Genomic DNA, 24,220 nt, shown 5'->3' with positions numbered 1-24,220 from the left:
TGAATTTAATCGGTTAATTTCAATGTCTATTCTCATCTTTCTGTTCTCCATAACGCAAAAAAAAACTTGCTAAATTCAGATTTCAAAAGGATAAGAGAGAACCAGTTCAAGTTCATATTCATAGAATTTTTGAATTATTATTTTCATATTTATCCTTTTCCAGAAATTAGAAAGGGTTACATATGCGGAGCCAAAATTGAAAGCGTACAGCACATAATTTTATTTTTTTTCTTGAATCTGAATCACATAACGAAGAATTTTTTTTCTTGGGTCCCAAAAAGCAACCTGGTTTATAAAATGCCGAGAACCCAAAGTCAGTGGCTTTAAGAGCCACCTTCCTCCTCGTTGTCAAACAATAAAGAGGTACTCTGCATTTTTGGAGGAAGAGAGATGAGTGAAAAAACAGTCACTCAAGAAGGACAGATTTAGTTCGACAAATTGCTTCAGCATAATCAAAGCCACAACGCTCTCCTCTCTCTCTAGAAATCTCCCAAACCCATCCTTGGCTGACTTGGAGGAGGAAGCCGGCGCGGCTTCCTCCTTCTCCCCTTTTTCTCTTTTTCCATTTTCCTCCTCCCCCTCTCTTTCTTGCCTCGTCAGAGGCTAAAATAGTCTCTTTAGATATTCTATCTGCCTCCTCGGAGGCCTTATCCCTGTCCAAAAATTGTAACAGCCCATCCTCCACCACAAAACCTCTGACCACCTCCATCACTAGCAGCTCCAAGTCTAGGTTTCACATCTTTTTTGAAAGCTTTGGATATGTTTTTTTCAAAATTTGTTCTCTTGTTTTCAGGATATCTTGGGTGCACACGAGCCATCCCACTGGGTTCCACGCCGTCTCCGCCATCGTCTACCACCAACGATCCACCCATCCGACCACCACGCGCCCATGTGTGTTCAACACGCACCTACGAGTAGATCTTACTCGCGGGCATGTGTCCCCCACTCGCCGCTCCACCTCCATCAACCTCATACACCAATCTTCTGGTTTCCTTTCCGGTTCGTGGGTCCGTGCGTCTCCGACTACTCCACTGTTGCTTTTTTTTGGACATTTTTATCTGCTTTTTAGCTTGCCTTGTTATTCTGTAATGTTGTTGTGGTTATTTTTTGTAACTTGTTTGTGTTACTTTTTGATAAACTCGATCTGATTAGATTTTAGACTCTTCGTAAGTGAAATGGTTTTTTTCTTTTCTTTTTAGTTTCCTTTTGGAAACCTTTTTTCCACTGTTACTATGCATCTAAATCTCCATGGCTTTTTTGAAAGTCTATTTAGATGCTTGATAGGAGTATTCGTACTCCCGATGGTACTATCTAGGGGTGTAAATGAGTCGAGCTTGAGCAAGCTTCCCTTGTTTGGGCTCGGCTTGTTTAAATTTTACTCGAACTCGAACCGAGCTTAAGGACGAGCCAAAAAATCGAGTTTGAGCTCGTAATAAGTCAAGCCAAGCCGAGCCAGTTCACGAGCTGGTTCTTATATTTAATTTATTAATTTATTTTTTTTATTATAAATTTAAACTTTAAATATTCTTAAACGGCTCAAGAGGCAGCTTGCATATGAGCATTTGCTTAGTCTGGCTATCGGAGTATAGAGCCCGAGTTAATACAGTAAGACATTTGGTTTCGAAGAGAGACGATATGTAGCCTTTTATAATAAAAATGATGCTATTAGAAAAAAGAAAAAAAAATCATCAATTTTTAATATTAATATAATAAATTATGTGAATAACTATCAATTCGAGCCTTATAAGAGCTGCTCATGAGCTTAGTTGAGTTGAGCCGAGCTAACTTCGTTTAATATTTGAGCTATGATTCATGTTCACGAAACGCTTCATTTAATATTCGAGTCGAGCGCGAGCAGAGCCCGAAGTCACTTGCGGGCGGCTTGCTCTCTTAATAGCCCTAGTAGTATCTATCAGATTGCGCCACGGCAAGGGTTTTTTTGGGCTACATTCGCTGATGACTTCCATCTTCACCTACTTTGAGGAGTTTGTAGTCAATTTAGATTGGATTTATATGTCTAAGCTTTTTAGCTTTATGTGTCTATCCTGTAACTTTCTTCTGTTTTAATGGACTTTGGTTTGTTAAAAAAAAGAGGACAGATTTATTTGGTTTTAATTATTTTTTAAAACAAATGCTACTTCGGCCCAAAAAGACAAATAGTAGACGGTATAGCATTTCCTTAATTTATATTCTAATACTCTCTTTTACGTAGCAATGAATACTGGCAATATGATGCGGTAATTCTTTTGTAAAATTTGGAGATCAGAGCTATAAACGAGGTTGCTTTATAAAGAAGCAAATTAAAATAAAATAGACTAATGGCTAGCATACAGCCATTAGTCATTTTATGAGTATTAGGAAAAAAAAAGCATTATGGAATTTGAGGTGTTACAAAGAGCTGAAGGAAACGGCAGAGGTTGGAACTGAAGATATGAAACTATTAAAAATGGTTAATAACAGGAACTATCAAACAGCGTCGCTTTGGCCGAGTGGTTAAGGCGTGTGCCTGCTAAGTACATGGGGTTTCCCCGCGAGAGTTCGAATCTCTCAGGCGACGTGTTATCATTTTGCTGGGATTCCTCACTTCCATGAAATGGAAGAAGATCTTGGCCGTCCATGTGTCAAGATAGAGGGTTGGTTTTTGGTATTCAGAATAGTTGGTGAGGATTGAATCAGATCTGCCATCATGTTAGGCTAAGATTCAGCCACCCGTCACCCAATCCACTACTATTTTATTGCCCTATTTGTTTTGTTTTTTTTTTTTTATTTTCTTTTAAATATGGGAAGAAGAAAACAAATTACAAATTGTAAATTGTAAGCAATAGATTTGTCAGCATCCATATCATTGTATAGAGCAAGTTCCTATGTCTTCGTCGCGCACCGGTTCATTTAAGGATGTAATCATAAAACGAAAACGACATGATAAATATTTGACAAATGTCGTACACATGTGACATTACGAAAGTTGATAACATTGGAAAGAGGCATTCAATAATGTTATTGTCATTCAAACTCATCCCCAGCACAAGCAAAATTTCCCTTCTTAAGAAGATCCATTAAGGGTCCAGTTATAGGCCCATAATTTTGTACAAATTTGCAATAATAGCTAAGTAAGACCCAAGAATTCACCGCCACGATTGGATTGCTTCTATTTTCTGATTATCTATACATATTCCTTCGTGAGATATGACATGGCCTAAATAATCCATTTTTCGGGCTCCAAAAAAAATATTTCGAAGGCTTCGCAAAAAACTTCTTCACGCTTTGGATTTCAAAGATTAATATGAGATGACTTGAGTGTTCTACCTCTTAACACTTTGAAATTCTGCAACAAGCCTAATCGCTCTTCCTCCCGAAAATGGGCGATAGATTGGGGCGCTACATATTAGGTAGTTTGAGGGAAAGATAGGGTTTGTGCGTGTGGCAGATATGTGGGCGATAGTTTTTTTAAATTGAAAAGTCTGTTTAGTTTGCATTTAAACCTTAGAAATTAATAAATAATTAACCCTTAGTTTTATATGGGAATGGCACATGTGCCATTCCAGTTGCTCCTCACAAACTCTCTCCACTAAGTTATATTTTCCTCTTCGATTGCTATATATATATATATATATATATTTTTTTAGGGGAGATGCAGACATTCGTACCTCTAATCTCCTTATTAGGTAATCTTTGAAAATACTTAGTGAATTCGATTTTTTTTTTTTCTTCGTTCATTTTCTGGGACTTTCTTTTTGCTCTATATAGCTGGATCAATTTAGCTAATGGCCAGAAAAGGAGATGGTTACCAATAATTTAATAATAAAAAAATTTAGAACATGTTACGCATTACTGCACAAATTGGATCCGCCACTGAAGAAGAGGAAATAAAAGGGCATTACTGCACAAATTTCTTTCCTCCTGTCTTTTTTTAGCCTACTACCACTGGAGCTATCTAATGGATTGATATGTTGGTGTTTTAGTTCAAAAAAGAGTGAAAGAGTTGGTGTTTAAAATTTTGTGACATTTCTGTCAAAATTGGTACAGTATTTGTAATTGTGAACAAAGACACTTAGTAACATGTACGAGCATTGGTATGCTCTTATGATTGATACACGGTAGTTTCTGCTCTCAATCAGCCGCAAGTATGCTTATGCCAATTTTTTCATTTGACTTTAAATTCCATGGAGGAAATGCAAAGTATAGATTTGATATCAACCGTGGCACATAAGAAGAAAGACAAACAAATGCATTTTTACTATATAGTGTATTTATTTGTCCTTTTATATTAGCAGATTTTGTCGTTATAATATGTTTGTCATTTAGATGAACTTCTACCTAGGGTTTTTTTTTGTATTACATCATATCTTCTCACTTAGTCACTTTTGCGATGTTATACTATTAATTTACTTGTATAACAATTTAAATATGCGGTTGCGGGTAGAGGGAGGGAGTTACGACTCCCTTCTCCCCACCCGGTTTCTCTTTCCCCATTCCCCCTCCCTTTTTCCTCCTCCACAATAGATCGATCAGGGCGCGTGTATCAATGGTCATCGGGGTGCCTCTTAGCGGCGCGTAGAGCACATAAGGGTGTATTGGGTTTTTGTTATTATATTTTTGTTATTTTAAAATAATAATGTATTCTCGCTAGATCTGCTTTTAATAGTGATCTATGGGGTGAAGTTTTATTCATTTTCTTAGGTTTTGTTTTAATGAATCCTTAAGAATAACGGATTTAGTTTCTAGTCGGTCTTCTGCTTTCTTATGCTTCTTTTTTCTGGGAGTAAACCATAGACCGATGACGGAGGAGTTATTAAGCATAAAGAATAATTGTCACAATGGTAGCGAAGGGGATTGCGATTGATAATGCACTAATAGTGGAGATAAAAATAAAATAAATAAATAAATAAATAAATTTTAAAAAAAAGGCAGGGAATTAAGGACCTGGCAGCGGATAGAGACGTGATTCATCGGAATTTGTTGTAGATCTGAAATTGATTGAGATAGTGACTTTTCATAGATATTGTCTTATAATAGTTCGAGAGGCTATTGTGTATGTCATAGATAATGTTTAAGTTGTGAAGATTCCAAATTATATTATTGACATTGTACGGAGCATTTTGCACCATTTGATTGTTATAAACTTATATCAATGAAGAGATAATTTATTCAAAATATATATATATATATATATATGCATTTGCATAAGAATTTATATATTAACTTGATGTTATAAATACTTTTTTTTATGTATGGTATTGAATTTATAATATTAAATATCATATAACGAACTATATTTATTATTAAAAACACAAACACATCTATTATTAAATATGTGGCTGCGTAAGAATTTATATATTAACTTGATGTTAATTTATTTATATATTAACTTGCGTAAAAATTGAATTCGGTTCCATATGAGTTTTTAATATTATTTATTTCAAATTTGTCCCTACTATTAAAAAAATATGTGGATCTCACATGTTCAAATGACACAAGTCATTTTTATAGACTGGATTGGAGGAAGTTCCTTTAACCCAATTCCTTCAACCCAGTTCAAAGGAAAACTCTGTCCATTTATTATTATAAAACACAAATACATCTATTATATATTAAATATGTGGTTTGAAAAGCAGTGGCTGGCCCTAGGTTTTCTCTTTCTCCTAGAGATAAAAAAACCAGACCTGTGGGGAGGAGGGAGCTCTTAATCCCTCCTCCTTTCCCCTCCCCCTACTCCTCTCTTCTTTCCTTTCCCTTCCCTTCTTGTTCTTCCTTTCTTTTTTTTCAGTGTTTTTTTTTTTTTGGTTTTTTCGACCAGTCCAATTGCTCCAGCCATCCCTTTTACTTATGTTGCGCTACCTCTATCCGCCCTCCATAGTGTTGTGCCGCTCTTCGCCTCCCTAGAATTAGTTGAGCTTTAGATCTAGTTTTCTGATAGTCTCCTTAACTTATTTCGCTCAGCCATGCATTGGCCCACCATGCTCCCCAGTTCTTTAGCCGCCCATTGGCACAAAATTGCTTCATCTCGTCCACCACGCCCCGGCCATTGCGCTTCACCTCCCTTGCCCAAGCTATTGTAGCTGTTTGCTGGTTTTTTTTTTTTATTATTGTGTTTTTGTTTTTGTTTTTTTTTTTAATAAGGGTTTGACTTCTCACTGAATCTGCTTTCGTGAGCGATATTTGTGATGAAGGTTTTTGTCTTGACCTTTGGGTCGAGGAGAATTAGTTTCGGTGTGAGGGTTTTGCTCTCATGGCCGGGAATATAAAAGTTAGAAATATGGGCTATCTATGCATTAGATTAAGTCTGCATTGAGTAGATCTGTTCTATAACTGAAGTTTGGAAATGAGTTAACGGATGTTGAAGTCATGATAGGATCTAATTGTAAGATTTTTTTTTGTTTTGTCTCTATAACATTATAACCTCATAGTTTTGACTATAATTTATCAGACCTTTATGCTCTTATTCTTTTTTCAATGAATGAATATGAAGATTCCCATATATATATATATATATACACACACACGGTTGCCTAAGAATTTATATATTAACTTGATGTGAATTTATATATGGTATTGAATGTATAATATTAAATATCATATATCGAACTATATTTATTATTATAAAACACAAATAATATTCCTCAAAAAGTGATGAATAATTGGTTGCCGGCCCTAGGTTTTCTCCTCTCTCTAGGAGAAAACCTTGAGAGAAAAAAACATTTGGGGAGGAGGGAGCTCTTCGATCCCCTCCCCCTACTCACCTCTTCTTTCATCCCCATCCCCATCCCTCTCTTTTTATTTTTATTTTTATTTTTTATTTTATTATTTTATTATTTTTCCAACCAGTTCAATTGCTCCGGCCATTCATTTGCTTATGTTGCGCTGCCTCCATCCCCCCTCCACCATACTACACCACTCTTCGCCCTCTCTGAATCGGTTGGCTTTTAGATCTAGTTTTTCAAACATTATTAGAGAAAACAAGATTGCTTTATGCCAACATTATTTGGAGATCTCCAGAGCCGTGAAACCCTAAGCCCCCCTCCAGAGCGCCGCAGCCGCAGGGGAGGAGGGATGGTCATTGCTTGCATCCCTCCTCCCCTCTCCTCTCCACTCTGTGTGCTAGTATTTTACTTGATACCCCTAGTCTCGGTGTCCCTCTCTTCCCCCTCCCCATCTCTCCTTTTCCTCTCTGCTTTTTTTTCGTTTTTGCCTTTGGTATTGCCGTTCCCTTGGCTGCTCTCTTCCCCGCCATCTCCATCTGCAGCGCTCCCTGCTTGGGTTGGAACGGGTTGGGCACTGGATCGGCTTGCCTTCGCCCTATCCTCCGTCCTCCGCCTGTCTTCCCCCGACGCCTACCCACCTCCTTGCTTTCCGGTTCCGCCGTGCCCATCCCACATTTTGCAGGGGTTCCGTTGATTCGGCTGGGTTTGTTTTCGTTTTTCCTTGATTGTGCTTCTTTGCTTTTGTTCTTTGCTTTTGTTCTTTGATTTTGTTTTTTTGCTTCCCGGTTCTGTTTTTAGGCATGTTTCTGTCTTTAGTGTTTTCCTATTCTATTGTGTTTGTGTTCTCTCTCGGTGGATACTACCTTTGGGGGTTTTCACTCAAACTCTCCCCCTCCCTGTTTGTTTGTGTGTGCCGCCGATCTCTTCTGCGCCCACTTCGTTGTCGGGTCTTTTCAGGTGCCCCTCCCGCGTCAAGCTTTTTGTGCCACTTTTCGCAGTGGTTTCCGACCAGCTCGTGATCGGCCTCCTTCCGACTGTAGTGACCCGCTTTGTGTGTTTTTCGTTTTTATTTCCCTGTATTGTTGTTTTTCTGGTTTGTATTTCCTTTTTGAGTTCCCCTGTAGTTTGTTTTCTTCGCTATAATTTTTTTTCCTACATTGGTTTTGTTGTTCCCTTTATTTCCTTGTATGGTTTTTCTTTTTGCTTGTAATAAGGTTCTCTCTTCCTGCTTTGGTGCACCCGGTTGCTACCCGTTATTACTGGTCCAAACCCTTGGGTTGTGAATCTGAACTGTATCCTGACTTTCGGGTCGAGGAGGATGAGTCTCGGCTGGGAGGTTCTGCTCTCAAGGCCAAGGAATAAGCGCTACCTATGTATTAGATGGTGTCTGTTTAATACAGATCTGATTTTTAAATCTAATAATTAGTCATAGGTTAGCGGATGCTTTTGTTATGGTTGATTTGGTCTGTTGTTGATGACCGTATCTTTAGCTTCGGCTATGATTTACTTCAGAGTTTTTTGCTCTGTTTGTAAGAGCTTTATGCTCGTGACTTTTATCAATGAATGAATATGGTATGTTCCCTTTCTATATATATATATATATACATATACACAGTTGCGTAAGAATTTAAATATGAACTTGATGTTAATTTATACATGGTATTGAATTTATAATATTAAATATCATATAACGAATTATAATTATTATTATAAAACACAAATACATCTATTATTAAACATAAGGTTGCGTAAGAATTTATATATTACTTGATGTTATAAATATTTTTTATGTATGGCATTAAATTTATAGTATTAAATATCATATAACAAACTATATTTATTATTATAAAACACAAATACACCTATTATTATCAAACATAGAGAACCAAGCATGTGACGAGGTCAACATACACCTATTATAAAACACAAATACAAATAATAGGTGTATTTGTCTTTTATAATAGTAAAACAAGTTTGTTATATGATATTTAATACTATAAATTTAATGCCATACATAAAAAAATATTTATAACATCAAGTAATATATAAATTCTTACGCAACCTTATGTTTAATAATAATAATTATAATTCGTTATATGATATTTAATATTATAAATTCAATACTATGTATAAATTAACATCAAGTTCATATTTAAATTCTTACGCAACTGCATTTTTTTTTTTTTTTTGAAAGGGAACATACCATACTCATTCATTGATAAAAGTCGCGAGCATAAAGCTCTTACAAACAGAGCAAAAAACTCTGAAGTAAATCATAGCCGAAGCTAAAGATACGGTCATTAACAACAGACCAAATCAACCATAACAAAAGCATCCGCTAACCTATGACTAATTATCAGGTTTAAAAATTAGATCTGTATTAAACAGACACCATCTAATACATAGGTAGCGCTTATTCCTTGGCCTTGAGAACAGAACCTCCCGGCCGATACTCATCCTCCTCGACCCGAAAGTCAGGATACAGTTCAAATCCACAACCCAAGGGTTTGGACCAGTAATAACGGGTAGCAACCGGGTGCACCAAAGCAGGAAGAGAAAACCTTATTACAAGCAAAAAGAAAAACCATACAGGGAAATAAAGGGAATAACAAAACAAATGCAGGAAAAGTAATTATAGCAAAGAAAACAAACTGCAGGGGAGCTCAAAAGGAAATACAAACCAGAAAAACAACAATACATGGAAATAAAAACGAAAAACACACAAAGCGGGTCACTACAGCCGGAATGAGGCCGATCGCGAGTTGGCCAAAAACCACTGCGGAAAGTGGCACAAAAAGCTTGACGCGGGAGGGGCACGTGAAAAGACCCGACATCGAGCGGTGAGCAGCGAAGTGGGCTCGGAGGAGATCGGCGGCACACACAAACAAACAGGGAGGGGGAGAGTTTGAGTGAAAACCCCCAAAGGTAGTACCCACCGAGAGATAACACAAACACAATAGAACATGAAAACACCAAAGACAGAACCAAGCCTAAAAACAGAACCGGGAAGCAAAGAAACATAATCAAAGAACAATAGCAAAGAAGCACAATCAGGAAAAAACGAAAACAAACCCAGCCTAATCAACTGAACCCCTGCAAAATGTGGGATGGGCAGGGCGGAACCGGAAAGCAAGGAGGTGGGTAGGCGTCTGGGGAAGCCAGGCGGAGGACGGAGGATCGGGCAAAGGCAAGCCGATCCAGTGCCCAACCCGTTCCAACCCAAGCAGGGAGCGCTGCAGATGGAGATGGCGGGGAAGAGAGCGGCCAAGGGAACGGCAATACCAATGGCAAAAACGAAAAAAAAGTAGAGAGGAAAAGGAGAGATGGGGAGGGGGAAGAGAGGAGCACCGGGACTAGGGGCATCAAGTAAAATACTAGCACCCGGAGTGGAGAGGAGAGGGGAGGAGGGATGCAAGCAACGGCCATCCCTCCTCCCCTACGGCTGCGGCGCTCTGGAGGGGGGCTTAGGGTTTCACGGCTCTAGAGAGCTCCAAATAATGTTGGCATAAAGCAATTTTGTTTTCTCTTTTTTTGTCTCTTCTCCTCTCGCATATATAATTATTGGAAAAAATATAAAAAAACCCTACAAACTAACAGATGTTTTTAAAAAAGTTTCACGATGTTCAAAATGTGCTAAAGTAGTCCATCAAACTACTAAAGTGTCAAAAAGGCCACATCTTTTTTTTATATTCCTATAATACCCTTATTCTTTTAAAAACTAAAATAAAAAATTAATAAAGTAATAAAATAAAAAACTAAAAAATTAATTTTTAAAAATAAAAATATATATAAAAAAAAAAAAAAGAAAAAAGGAAAAAGGAAAAAGGTGGTTGCTAGTTGAGCCAACCACAAGGTTTGATTTTGCATTTATCCATATTTTTTTACATCGCACAAGTGATTTAAAATTTAACCCAACTATTTTATTTATTCCAAAAACAAATTTGTATTTATTTACCCCTTGGGTGTTTTTTTCTTTTTTTTGTTTAAAAAATAATTTAGTTTATTTTTTATTTTATTTAGTTTTTAAAAGGATATGGGTATTATAGGAATATAAAATAAATATATAGCATTTTTGACACACTTTGATAATTTGATGAGTTACTTTAGTATCTTTTAAATATTGTAAGAGTATTCCCAATGGAAGAGATAAATGCTACTTTTATCTAAAATGACTCTTCAAATGTTTAAAAAACCCCTACATTGGATTAGTCAAAAGAAAATGTAAAATAGATATTTGATTGGAAGAGTTAAAAAAAAAAAAAAAACTAAATGTAGCAGCACTTTTCAAGAGAGCTATTTTATTTTTCATTGTTTCTCTCACCTATTTTCTCTTTTTCCCAAATCTTTTCCTACTTTTTCTCTGCATGTTCTCTTTTTTCCAAAACTTTTATTGCTTTTAATAATATTTTAATATAATAGATAAAAATATAGCTAATCAGATGTAGAAACATTTAAAAATGGCTTAGCTAAACTAGGTAAAAGTGAATTTTTATAAGCTATTTTACATAAAAATATGCTTCTTCCATTGAGAATGCTCTAAGGCTCTATCACAAATAATTGTTAGTTTGTGAAGTTTTTTTTGTATTTTTTCCGTAATTATATTATATACCGGTCACGGGTGTACGTGCTTGTAAAGTTTATCGCACCAAAGAACATACATTCACGTGGACCAACTACGTATCTCGATCCCATCTTGGGCCCACCTACCGAAAGATGCTTTCCTTCCATTTAGTCAACGTAACTCTCTCTCTCTCTCTCGTAAGTTGTAAGTTGTAACTTCCTCTCCTTTTTTAATATCTCTCCCTCTAGCTCTTATCATACGCACCCACATACTCTGACATCACATGGCTCCGGATCAACAACCCCACCACCCAAATCCGACCGAAACCCGCCTCATCCCGGCCGTCCAGGGCCCAACAACACGCTTCCAGATCCCCCTCCGCCGGCGTAAACTGCCGACAGTCCGCCTCGGAGGGAAGAAGCCCCGGAGAGCCTTTATTCTAGCGAGAGTTTTTAGGAGGATAAGGCTAAGATGGCTTAAGTTGCAGTACACGTGCATGCTGAAGAAGCTCAGGGAGTATTATCGGAATTTGGTTAAGGATATCGTGGACGCCGGCGCAACGCTGGAGACTTTCCACCAGAGGGTTCTGATGGAGGCCTCTCTAGCCGTTCCGGTCATGGGCGTTTCTTTCAATAACTATCCGTCTGTTTCCGGGTCAGGCCGCCCTTGAAGATCCCTCATCATGTAGAAGTCTTTGTCTTCGATCTTTCTTCGTAAGCTTTCATCTGCATCCATTTCTTGCTCTACCACCTTGCTTGTTTTTTCTTTTTTGTTTCTCCCTTTATTTAAATCATTTGAATGAATCTGTAAGAAAGTGAAATGAACATGTATAATAATATATTTCCAAGCAATTATATATATATATATATATATATATATATATATATATATATATACCATTATATTCTTGTTTGTAGGCACGTCTATATCTATATATATTTATATCATGGCCGAAAAGTATCTATGTATCGGTTACGGGAAAACTTGAGCAGCTAATCTCGTGGTATTTAACCAATCAAGTTGGCCATTGAAGCTGACTTTCACCTTCTCTCGTAATCAAGGGCGGCCTTACCTCTAAGTTTGGGGTCTTTGGCAATTCCAATTATTTTTAAAACTTTTATAAAAATATTATTTTCTATATCAATGGCCTCATTAATGATAATTTTTTTACCTCTTAAATGACTAGATGAATTAACTCTCTACTCTACTCTTATTTGTGTTTATGTATTTATTTATTTACATAAATTTAAACTCGTGAAAGAAAAAATCCTGATTCCACCTTTACTCCCGACCCAGATGGATCCCTTTGTAAGATGGAAATACGATAATATATATATATATATATAAAGAGGTATGATATACCCCAATTCTTTTTTAACTTAAGTCTAACTTTCCTTATTTTTTTATTTAAAATAAAAAAATGGTTAGCAAAATAAAATTGTGTGAAGGAATAATATCTATTTTTTGTCTTTCTTTTACTTGGTATTTTTTTTTTTAAAAAAAAAAATAGTATTTTTCTTCATAAAATTGCATTATTATGAAGAAAAATATCATTTTTTATTTTTTTTAAAAATACCAAATAAAAGAAAGACCAAAAATAGATATTATTCCTTCACAGATTTTTTTCATTTGCTATTTAATTTTTTTTTTTAAATAAAAAAAATGAGGCCAAAATTAAACTTAAGTTGAGCAAAAGAGTTGAGTCTATCATTTTCCATTTTATAATATATGCTTCAATTTTCAGAATAATTGATTTTATATCTTAAAATTTGGAAAAAGATATGTTGAGAATACGAACTCAACCTGCTCCGCTAGGAATATCATCTAGGGATGCAAGTTAGCATCGGATCCAACTTACATGCCGTTATTTTAATAACAATATGTATGTTGTAGTTTAAACAATAGTCAAGATGGAATCTCTCAAAATCTTTTTTTATTCTCTCTCTTATTAAAAGCTTTTAAAAGTAATTAACTTTAAAATTCAATTTTAACCGTTACTTACTCTACAGTATAAAGCATGTATGCTAGATCTATTAGCATCCGTTACCATGTACAGCTCACAAATTAATTGCCTAAAAGATATTTTAAAAAAATAATAATAATAAAACAAAAAACAAAACTCAGAAATTAATTTCGTGGGGTAAGTACATTTAGTACTTTGGGATGCCCTGTTACTTATAGGTAGTACTGAACTAGTGGGCTTAGAGTGGGCCAAAACTGATTTATGAAGCCAACACTAAACGGGCATGGTAGGTAACTTACAAAGTAAGCAATTATTTCAATAACTAGGGATTTTCATTAATTTATTGAGAATTCACATTTTTGAGTAGGTGGTCGGACATTTTAAAATTTATTGACATAAGTGGGTTTTACGCGAACTCTCTTATAATATGCTAGTCAAGTTGCTAGAAATTTAAATGGTAAATTGGTGTAGATCTTAATCCAGAATAAGCAACCACATTTTTGTTGATGGAAGGGATGAGGATCACATTGAGTACTTGGTGTAGATCTTAATCCAGTATAAGCAACCACATTTTTGTTGATGAAGGGATGAGGATTACATTGAGTACTTATTCCAATAATTTTGCATCGACCTTTTGTTTTGTTTTGTTTTGTTTTGTTTTTTTTTTGAAGTGGAACTCAAATATTTCATTCAATAATCAAACATTTTTCAGCCAAAACAATATCACGAATGCATAAAGGGATGGAACCCCTCCATCGGTGTTCCTCAATCAGCTGTAATGCCGTCTTAGCCAACTAATCCGCTGCTGAATTTGCTTCTCTCCGGACATGAACAACTTGCCAGGACTGACAACTTCCCAGAGTCAGCTTCGTGTCGTCCAACAGGTGTCGCACCGATGCCCAACACTTCTCATCTCCTTGCAGTCCCCGTACCACCCCAAGGGAGTCCCCTTCAAGTATAACGTTCTGCACACCAAGACTCCGAATGAAAAGGGCCGCTGTCCATACTGCGATCGCTTCTGCTGTCATAGGATCAACAATATGCGGCCTAGTAGAGCATTGTGCTGCAACCACCTCACCAACACGATTTCTGATTACAATCCCCACACCCATCCTTTTCCCTGCTAAATCAATCGCTACATCCCAGTTGCACTTCACAAATTCTGGTGGTGGCAAGCTCCAGCGTACCAGTGGTCGTTGGCGAACTCGCTGACCTTCCTCTTGTCTGCCATGGTCTGCAGATTTTGCTGCCTCAACTCGGTCAGAAACCGTTTGCATCAACTGCTTGGGGGAAGAGAATTTTCTTTCAAACACCCATTTATTCCTCCACAACCATACCTGTCGCGCAGTGTAGGCAAAAACCTCTGCTTCACCCTCATCCAGACGATCCAATAAACCAACCACAATATCCGGAAAATTGCATTAAGCCGTGATACTTTTTTGAAGCTTTCTAAAACTCCCATGCCAGACATCCTGTGCTGCTGGGCATGTCCACAAAGCATGGCACACAGTCTCAACTTTCAGTCAGCAGATGGGGCATAGCGGGTCCTTCAAAATTTTCCGGTTATGCAGGTTTTAATTTGTTGGCAAAATGTTGTTGCATACCTGCCACATGAACATCTCCACCACCCGTGGACCTCCTAACCGCCATAATCTTCTCCACAGGACCCAATTTGGTATCCCTTCCGAGCACTCTCCCAGCTACTGCGACCTGACCTCCACAGCAACATGATATGCACTTTTTACAGTGTATTTCCCATGTTTTGCTGGGCCCCATCTCATTTGATCTGCCTGGGTGCTTGGGCATATCGGAATTCCACAAAGAATACTTGCCTTGTCGGGATTAAAAATGGCTTCCACCAAAGGAACGTTCCACCACCTAGTATTATTATCAATGAGTGCCTCCACCTTTGCATTCCTCTCTAGGAGCCGAATAGGGGATTGTACCGCATGAGTGGAATGGACGGGCAGCCATCGATCACCCCAAATGGAGATGGAATTCCCATCACCAACCCGCCACACTAGGCCTTCCCATAGAAGGGCCTTGGCATTCCGAATGCTTCGCCACGCATAAGATGGCCTCTTTCGCACTGGAGAATCCAAGAAGGAACTGTGCGGAAAATATTTTTCTTTAAAAATCCTCGCCATTAAAGAGTCCGAATGGTTTAGAATCCTCCAACCTTGTTTTGCAAGCAAGCCAAGTTAAAACTTTCCAAATCACAATAACCCAAACCAACCGCTTCCTTAGCCATTCCCAACTTCTCCCAACTCATCCATGCTATTCTATTTCCATTGTCCTTGTGCCTCCACCAGAATTTTCACATCATGGAATTTATCTCCCGGCACAAAAACTTCGGCAGTTGGAAAACACTCATGGTGTATGTCGGGATTACTTGTACCACGGCTTTAAGGAGAACCTCCTTACCCACTTGGGAAAGAAACTTCTCCTTCCAGCCATGAACCTTATCCAAGACTCGACCTTTTAACCCTTCAAAAGCTCGCAGTCGTGATTTGCCTATAAGTGCAGGCAAGCCCAGATAAGTTTCATATCTCTGTGTAATCGGAACCCCAACAATATGTGAAATTAATTCTCGATCCCCTGTCGAAGTATTACGGCTAAAGAAAATGGAGGTCTTCTCCTTATTTAGCTTCTGACCCGACGCTCTCTCATAGTCCTCCAAAACATTTTGCAAGCTTCTTAGCTCAGCTTCTTTTGCTTTGCAGAACAAAAGGCTATCGTCTGCAAAGAAAATGTGATTTATCCGCATACCCCCATGAGTAATAGGCAATCCTAAAAATCCTCCCCAACCCTCCATACTTTGCAAAGCAAAACTGAGACCTTCTGCACACATTATGAAAAAATATGGCGAAGGGGGTCCCCTTGGCGCAACCCACGAGTTGGAATGACTTGCCCATATGCCTGCCCATTTATAAGTACCGAATACTTTACGGTTCATACACATGTCATCACCAAAAGCACCCATCTATCATCAAACCCCATTATTTTCATCACAAATTCCAAGAAGTCCCATTCAGCCCGATCATAGGCCTTGCTCATGTCTAGCTTCAAAGCCATATAACTCTCCTTACCCACCATACAAGAGTCCATGGTGTGTAAAGCTTCAAACGCAATAAGAATATTGTCGGTGATGAGTCTCCCCGGGACAAAAGCACTTTGGTTCGGTGAGATGATCTCCCCCAACACCCTTTTCAGTCTATTAGCCAACACTTTTACAATTAATTTATAAATAACGTTACATAGGCTAATAGGGCAGAATTCCGTTATCCAGGAGGGATTTTTAACTTTTGGAATAAGTGCTATATGGGTGGAATTTATAGCTGCATCAAAAATCCCATTATTCAAAAAATCAAGAACAGCATTACAAACATCATTACATACCGTACTCCACGAGTGTTGATAGAAACAAGCTGAGAAGCCATCTGGGCCCGGCGATTTTAACGGGTGCATTTGCGCTAGTGCTTTGTCCACCTCAACCGCCTCAAAAGTAGATAGCAAACGGGAATTCATTTCATCTGTAACCCTGGCTTGCATCCCTTCTAGAAACTCCTCTTTTCCCCTCGTCCCTCCAGAAGTGAATAAATCTTGATAGCAAGCCACGAAGGCTTGGCTAATTTCTTCCACCTTGGACCACTCCCGTCCTTCAGTGTCAACAACTCGCTTTATCGTATTTATTCTTCTTCTGTGACTTGCCCAAGCATGAAAAAAAGTTGTGTTTCTATCTCCATCCCGGTACCAATTCCGTTTTGCTCGTTGTTTCCACCGGGTATCTTCAAAATCCAGCAAGGAGTCAATCTCCATTTGAAGACGTTTAATAGCATCATTTTGATCGGGTCCCTCTAGGCCTTGAAGTTTTGCCAGCAATTCAGTCTTTTCTTTCACAACATTTTCGTTGTTATTGAATTTTTCCCTGCTCCACCCCTTTAGACGTAATTTGCACCTCTCCAAACTCCTTCTCACCCTCATCATTGCCCCTTCCTCCCCGTTACCACCCCCCTCCTAAGCCTCACGAATAATAGCTCCACAATCTTCATCGGGGATCCAGCTCGCCTCAAACTTAAAGCCTCTCCTACCCTGTATACTCTGTGGCTATATGTTAAAGAAAGAAACATAGAGTGGGTTGTGATCCAAAGCTCGGGCTGCCAAGACATGTATCCCGGCTGTTTTGTACATATTGCACCACCTACTATTACCAACAACTCGATCCAACCGTTCTTGCGTAAAAGATGTGTCTTGGCATTTATTTGACCATGTAAATCTCGGACCCGAGGACCCCAAATCTCCCAGATTGCAATCCTCAAGAGCTGCCCGGAATGCCTTCATTTGCCCTTCACGTCGTTGATTCACCCCAACTTTCTCGGATTGGTGAACTATCTCGTTGAACTCTCCTACACAAAGCCACGGGACCGGAGCAAAATTTTTTAAATGTGATAGAAGAGACCAAGATTCCATTCTTTTTGTAGGATGACCATAAAACCCCATAAGCTTCCATGGAACTTCATTGTCCGACATCTTAACAATTGCATTGATATGACGACGAGAGTAATTTTGAATTTCTAATTCCTCCGCCACCTTCCAAAAAAGGGCCAAACCGCCACTCTTCCCCACCGGCTACACCACAAACAACCCTTCGAAACCAAGCTTCACTCTTAACCTTTCCACATGTTTCTTGTTGCTAATAGTTTCTATTAGAAACAAAAAGAAACCCAGTTTTTTGTTTCTTATAGAAACTATTAGAAACAAAAAACTGGGTTTCTTTTCCTTAACCATTTGGTCAAGGTCACGAACTGTTCGAGGGTTCCCAAGCCCTCGACAGTTCCAGCTAATAAGGCTCATTGAGATTGGTGGGGCTGCATAGCAGCCGCCGCCGCCTCTATTATCTCATTACTCTTTCCTGCCTCACCAGTGCAGATTTTTTTGACACTCCTGTCTCCCTCATCGCCAACCTCTTGGTTTTTGGCTTTTCTTTTTTGTGTAGCCGACTATGATGCACCCTCCCTCCCATCTTTTGGAACCCTGGCTTGTCTTTTCCATTTCCTCAAGTTTGTTTTTGACACCTCAGTCCTCACCATTGTGGTCGGTGATGCCTCCTCCATGACAGCACAATTATCCACTAATTCCATTCTGTTCTGAAACACGTCAGCAGTACCTCTGGCGATCAAATTTTTACCCACGTCACCAGCTGTTAGCAGGTTAGGCCCACCTTGCGAGCTGCGGTTTTGCCACCATTCCAGGCCCCATCCTTTTCCACGTTGACATCCCGCTCTGCATGAGGCTTCAAGGAGCCTTTATTTCCCAATCCTTCCGAGTGTAACGTATCCAACCCCTGTGTATCCGCCCATGATCTGCCTTCCCCCAATCTCGCTTCCTCCTTATGGCAAGAATCTGATCGTTGACTGCTTACCTCTTCACTACCATTATTGTAACGGCTAGGGTTTCCTTGTGGGTAGTGAGTTGCCTTATTGCCCCACCCCTTGAACGAGGAACTGCCGTCCCGGTTCTGCTCCGCCGAGGAGGTTGTTCCGCCCTCCCGAGTACCTCCCCTGCTCCACCTTGGATCTTCGGCCCGCAACCATACTCCCCACTCTTTTGCCCTACCGTCATTGGTCCGTTTTTTATGAGCCTGCACCGGACACCCTTTCCCCCATGCCAGATCCTCCCGCAGTCAAAACATAGCATAGGGAGTTTTTCATATTTGAAAATCACGCAGTACGATTTTCCTCCCAACTGCAATGCTCGGCCTCTCTCTAGTGGCTCATGGAGGTTAATATGCACTCTAATATGTAGACAATGCCCCTATCCCTCTCCATCTCCAACTACATCGACATCCTCAACGGATCCCAATGACTCGCCGATTTTGACCCCCATTGCTTTGTTCATGCATAATAAAGGCATTTCATGGACTTGAACCCAAAACGGCAAGTGAGAGAACACCAATTGCGACGGTGGTGTAATCCCATCGAACTCTTGCAGCACCAATATTTGTCGATCAAATGACCATGGCCTGCCCTCTAGCACCCGTCTTTTATCCGCTAACTCCTCGAAGTCAAACACCCAGACATTATCAAGCACCTCCTTAAATACCACCGAACCAGCCAATCGTCATATCCGGGATAAGACCGAACGAAACGCCTCCTTGTTGACCCTACACTCCCCACCGATCCTGCCCACCCGACACCGCTCCCCTTTTTCACAACCATCAGCTATTTCCCCCTCACAGATTTCCACGCCCGTTCTCTCACCTTTAGTCAAGGTGAGCGTGCCACACAATTTCTCCAACTGGTCCACCATCATAAGGAAAATCACGTTGCCAATCCGTCGTAGTTAAAAAACCGTTAGCAACCTTCTCCCCTGCCGTAGCCGGTAGAAGACAAAACCTCCCAACCTAGCTGTTTCCCAGAGAAACCCTAGGGGAGACTTTTTTGCCCCAAAACCAATTTTGCATCGACCTAAAGTTGCTTCACTGACTTAAAAAAGCAAAAAAAAAAAAAAAAAGTTGCTTCACTTTTTGCCTTGTTTAACGAGAAATGCTAGGTTTTTATTATTATGTTTGTTTTTTTTTTTTTTTTTTTTACAAAATTTTGTTCTAAAATGATGTTTCATCATTCCATGTGACCTTGCTTTAATAAATAAAAACATAAGGTTAAAAAGAGGGTGTCGAACCTCAAAGACTGTAGGGGTTTTGTTATTAAATTTATGAGAATTAAAATTAACTTAATATAAAGGACATTGATTTGATTTGATTTGTGTAACTAAAGTGCATGAAAATAAAAGAGAATTAAAATATGAGAGAAAATGTAGGATATTGACTTCACCTCTATCCGCACAACAATGGTTAATTAGATTTCATCTAGAAATTCATTCTATGCATGTTATAAATAAACAAGAAACTACCTTATTAAATAATAAGTATAATCCATCTTCGGTTGGCACGGATCGTTCACCTAACCACTAAGATGTGGTACGACCTGTCTTCTCTATGTATGAATTGTCTAATTCTTTAACAGGATATATACAATCAATGAATAAGTGTAACACATCTTCGGTTGGCACGGACTATATACCTAAATTACACTAAACTAGGGTGTAGTACAATCCGTCTTCCCTAGGCATGGCCTATCAAATCCTATTAATCATATGTCAAAGAAAACCATTGTATAACCATCATCCTTATAATCACAGTAAACAAGAATGATTTGAGTTCAATAAAAGTAAAAGACTTTCTAATACAATATAGGAATTTTACTAATATTGATTTTAGAATTTAAGAATAATTGCATTTAATATTTAAGAACAGAATCAATATGTAGCAATTCCATAGTTATACAATCAACATGCATAAATTGAAAATTCAGAAATTAAATACAATCAAACCATTATGCTTGGATAGGGTTACATCAATACCCCATGAAGGGGCTTTAGCCGCTCATGACTCCGCTAAGTCTATATTTGCTGAATTTTTGCTCTAGGCAGTGGATGTCTTTCTTCTATGTTTAGAGGCCTATTTATAGGGATCAGGAGAAGCCTAGAAACCCTAGGAAACCGTAGGTCAATCTCCAAGTCCAAGTGGGAGACTGAAAACCAAATCCAAGGTGAAAAAGGACTGTTGCCGTATTCTGCACGCCCGAGGGTGCTCGATCCTAGAAGAAACGTGCTCGAGCGCATCAGCGCTCGAGCTTGGCTGATTCTGTACGTGAGCGCTGCCACGCTCGATCATAGGCTGGAATGCACTTGATCCCAAGTGTTGCTGAGCTCGATCCCGGGGTGCCAGAATGCATCCAAATAGTCTTTTAAGCCCAATTTTCACTGGAATTCTTGCATCTATCATTTAAAGCCCTGAAACATAAAAACAAAACAAAATTAAACAAATAAAAACGCTAAGGAATTAACATATGCGAGTTAAGGGGCTTGAATGTGCAACATTCAACGCTCATCACACCACCAAACTTAGATACTGCTAGTCCTTTCGCAATACAAAACAGAAAATAAACTGAAAAACAATAAGATAAATCTTTTTTTCATCGGATGTACGATTGCATTTAGTGTATGCAATAAGCCCTTTAAACCCCTAGGCATCCCTAGAGGACAAGTGAAGTCTCGTGAGGGTTTAACAGGGATGATACCCACAAACATTGTCATCATTATTTCATTCATTGGCAAGCTTAAAATGATAAACTCCATCTTCAAAATTTCAAGATATCACAAGTCAAATCACTTACAAATGGCAGTTTTGAGATACAACAAGTTTCAATTAGTGCAAAGTGGACTAACACACAATCATGAGGCTTCAAAATAATTCTAATATAAATGAATCAACATCTCAGAATTTATTGGACTTCGTATCAGATCAAACAATCAACGCATACATTTTTTTTTTTTAATATATATAGGTCGTGTACTGCTTAACTCCCTTAAGCTTTCTAATTGACCCATGTATCAAGCGTCAAGCCAATTACTCCCAAACCAAATGGCTTTAGGGCACTAGGTGTAAAGACACCCCTAGGACTTACTAACCCGAGTAAAAAATGCTACAAAGCTAAGCTAGCCATTTTATTAATCAAACCGAACTTCTCACTTTTTGACACGAACACTCACTGCTTAATGAGGCAAGAGGTCCGGTAACTCAGTGAAAAATTCAAACTTGATACTTTTTTTTTTTTTTTAATAGCATGCTAAGGTTATTCATCCAATACATCACCCAACATAATTCAAGACATTGAAAACAAACATAATTGATCTCAAATTTCATACTTCACAAACATGTACTAGTGTGCTCAAGGTAAATATTAAATTGAAGCAAGAAGCATCTTATGTTGCAAAAACTAAGTAACAATACTCAAAATCCCTAAGTCAAATGATCATGTGTTCATAAATTTAAGCCTACCAATGAAATGCAAATCAAAATCAAAGCTCAACCACATGCTTAAGAGTGGCATAACAACAGAATTGGACAGTGTTTTGTTTTTTCATACCCCCAAACTTCAATCATACATTGTCCCGAATGTATGTGCAGAACTAAAGAATAAGATCAAGAGTATAGGAATACCTGATTAAACAGATGACGGCTATATCATACCCCTAAACTTGCATGCAAAAACACATGTCCTAAAAAAGAAAGTGATACTTCAACCAAATACCAATCAAGTGCAACACATTGTTGTCAAAATATAATCAACTGTAGAAATGGAACAACAATGGGGAAGATAAAACCTGGAAGGAGATCATGTACCCTGATGAAGTGAGGAGTCCAGCACAAAGGGCTTGTGCTCCATCCTATGAGGTATTTCTCAAAGTAATTTCGCATTTTGAAGGATCTTACCTCGATCCTTCAGAAGTCCAATCAAGCTCTTCCATCCCTTCTTCTTTATGATCATGTAGCTCTCCACAAGGAAAAGGACTCCTCTTAATCTCCCAAAACTGCTTCTCTCAGCTGAAAGGTCTAGAGGCTCCCCATGATGATACTCCAGGTGTTTGTCCCAAACTGGTTCCATGATCAACCTTTTGTCTCTATCGGGATTCTAAAAACCAAGGCAGCTAGGGAACTTGAAAAATCTTTTCCACCTAAATGAATTCAACTTTAGTAACCTCTGAATGAAATATGTCCCCTGTGGGGTCGTCATCAGGTGGTGTAGTATTTGAAGTGAGGGGCATAGGCTCCGGTGGGTTTCTCCATGATGGGGCTTCAGGTAGAGTATCAGGAGGTGGGTCTTCAACAATTTATCCAATGTCATCCAAGAAGAAACATGTATTCTGATCAGGTGCATGCTGGAAGACATTGAAGATGTTAAGTCTGATCTACATATTCACAAAGGAGATCTTCATTACTTCGATTCGACAATTGATGCATGCATTGGCTGTGGTGAGGAAAGGACGCCCGAGTATGATAGGAATTTGCTTCTCTGGATTCGGGATAGGTTCTGTGTCAAGAACTATGAAATCAACTGGATAGTAGAACTTATCTACCTTGATGATGACATCTTCCACATCCCTCGGGGTTTCTTGATAGATTGGTCAGCCAATTGCAAGACAGTACTTGTACATTTCAGTTCCCCTAAACCAAGTTGCTGATATACCGAGTATGGAAGCAAATTCACAGCAGCTCCTAAGTCGAGGAGAGCTCTCTCAATCTCAGTGTTCCGATGACGCACAAAATTGTAGGCACTCCAGTGTCCTTGAACTTTGGACGAGTGTTATGTTGAATGAAAGCGCTCACTTGCTCGGTGAGAATGACTTTCTTAGGAATGTGCTTCCGATTCTTTCTCTTTTGAGTGCATAAGTCTTTGAGAAATTTTGCATAGGCTAGAATTTGCTTGATGGCATCAAGGAGTGGGATGTTGACTTTGACCTGCTTGAAGACCTCCATCATGTCTTGTATCTTCTCTCCTTCCTTCCCGAAGTGGGAAGGTGCCTTGAGACGCTCTGGGAATAGGACCCTGGGCTCATATAGTATCTTAGGAGTGGGGACAGTTGATGAAGAAGCCTCAGTGCTTACTTGCTTACCCTTGTCCTACTGTAGATTTTGTGGAGCCTCGGTTTGCTCTTCCACCTGATTGTCTACCACTCTTCCACTTCGCAATGTCGTGATGGCTTGGATTTTCTTTAGATTAGAGGTGCTCCCCTACGGAATGTAAAGTCCCCTGGGGTTGGTCGCTAGCTGGCTTGGAGGCTTTCCTCCGTCCCTCCTGTTGAGGGCATTGACAAGTTGTCCGACTTGAGCTTTTAACTTGGCGATACTGCCAACCTTGGCTTCTATATTAGCGATGGACTGAGAGTGAGAGTGAAGCATTTGTTCATTGGCCTCTAGCCTGCTGACAACAATTAAGATCTTCTCTAACATCTTCTCCTAAGCAGCCAACCTCTCATCATAGTCAAAACTCCTCGGGGGAGGTGGCTCGGCCTGATACTACTGTTGTGGGGACCGATATATGGAAGACGGCTGGTAAGGCTGCTTGTTACTTTGGGGTTGAATGTGCAATC

General features: G+C 39.0%; 2 protein-coding genes and 1 non-coding gene across 3 annotated transcripts; 2 read left to right on the top strand and 1 right to left on the bottom strand.

Moving 5' to 3' along the window:
- The first annotated feature begins 2,475 nt into the window (after positions 1–2,475).
- TRNAS-GCU (transfer RNA serine (anticodon GCU)) lies at positions 2,476–2,557 on the top strand. The gene has a single exon. It is a non-coding gene; the product is annotated as a tRNA-Ser (tRNA).
- Positions 2,558–11,484: 8,927 nt separating this feature from the next.
- Positions 11,485–12,104, top strand: LOC132188625 (uncharacterized). The gene has a single exon (XM_059603138.1). The coding sequence runs from the start codon at positions 11,546–11,548 to the stop codon at positions 11,930–11,932; it is 387 nt and encodes a 128-aa protein (XP_059459121.1). The 5' UTR covers positions 11,485–11,545; the 3' UTR covers positions 11,933–12,104.
- A 3,438-nt stretch (positions 12,105–15,542) lies between these two features.
- LOC132187855 (uncharacterized) lies at positions 15,543–16,076 on the bottom strand. Its single transcript, XM_059602289.1, has one exon. It carries the CDS (start codon positions 16,074–16,076, stop codon positions 15,543–15,545), a length of 534 nt encoding a protein of 177 aa, XP_059458272.1.
- Between the last annotated feature and the right edge of the window lie 8,144 nt (positions 16,077–24,220).

Source organism: Corylus avellana, chromosome ca7, assembly GCF_901000735.1.
Source record: "Corylus avellana chromosome ca7, CavTom2PMs-1.0".
NCBI classification, from domain to species: Eukaryota; Viridiplantae; Streptophyta; class Magnoliopsida; order Fagales; family Betulaceae; genus Corylus; species Corylus avellana.
The sequence above is the reverse complement of the archived record's forward strand: the minus strand, read 5'-3'. Positions and strand labels throughout refer to the sequence as shown.

Coding starts and splice junctions, on each gene's coding strand:
- LOC132188625 (XM_059603138.1), top strand. CDS start 11,546: ATGGCTCCGGATCAACAACCCCACCACCCAAATCCGACCGAAACCCGC.
- LOC132187855 (XM_059602289.1), bottom strand. CDS start 16,076: ATGTGTGCAGAAGGTCTCAGTTTTGCTTTGCAAAGTATGGAGGGTTGG.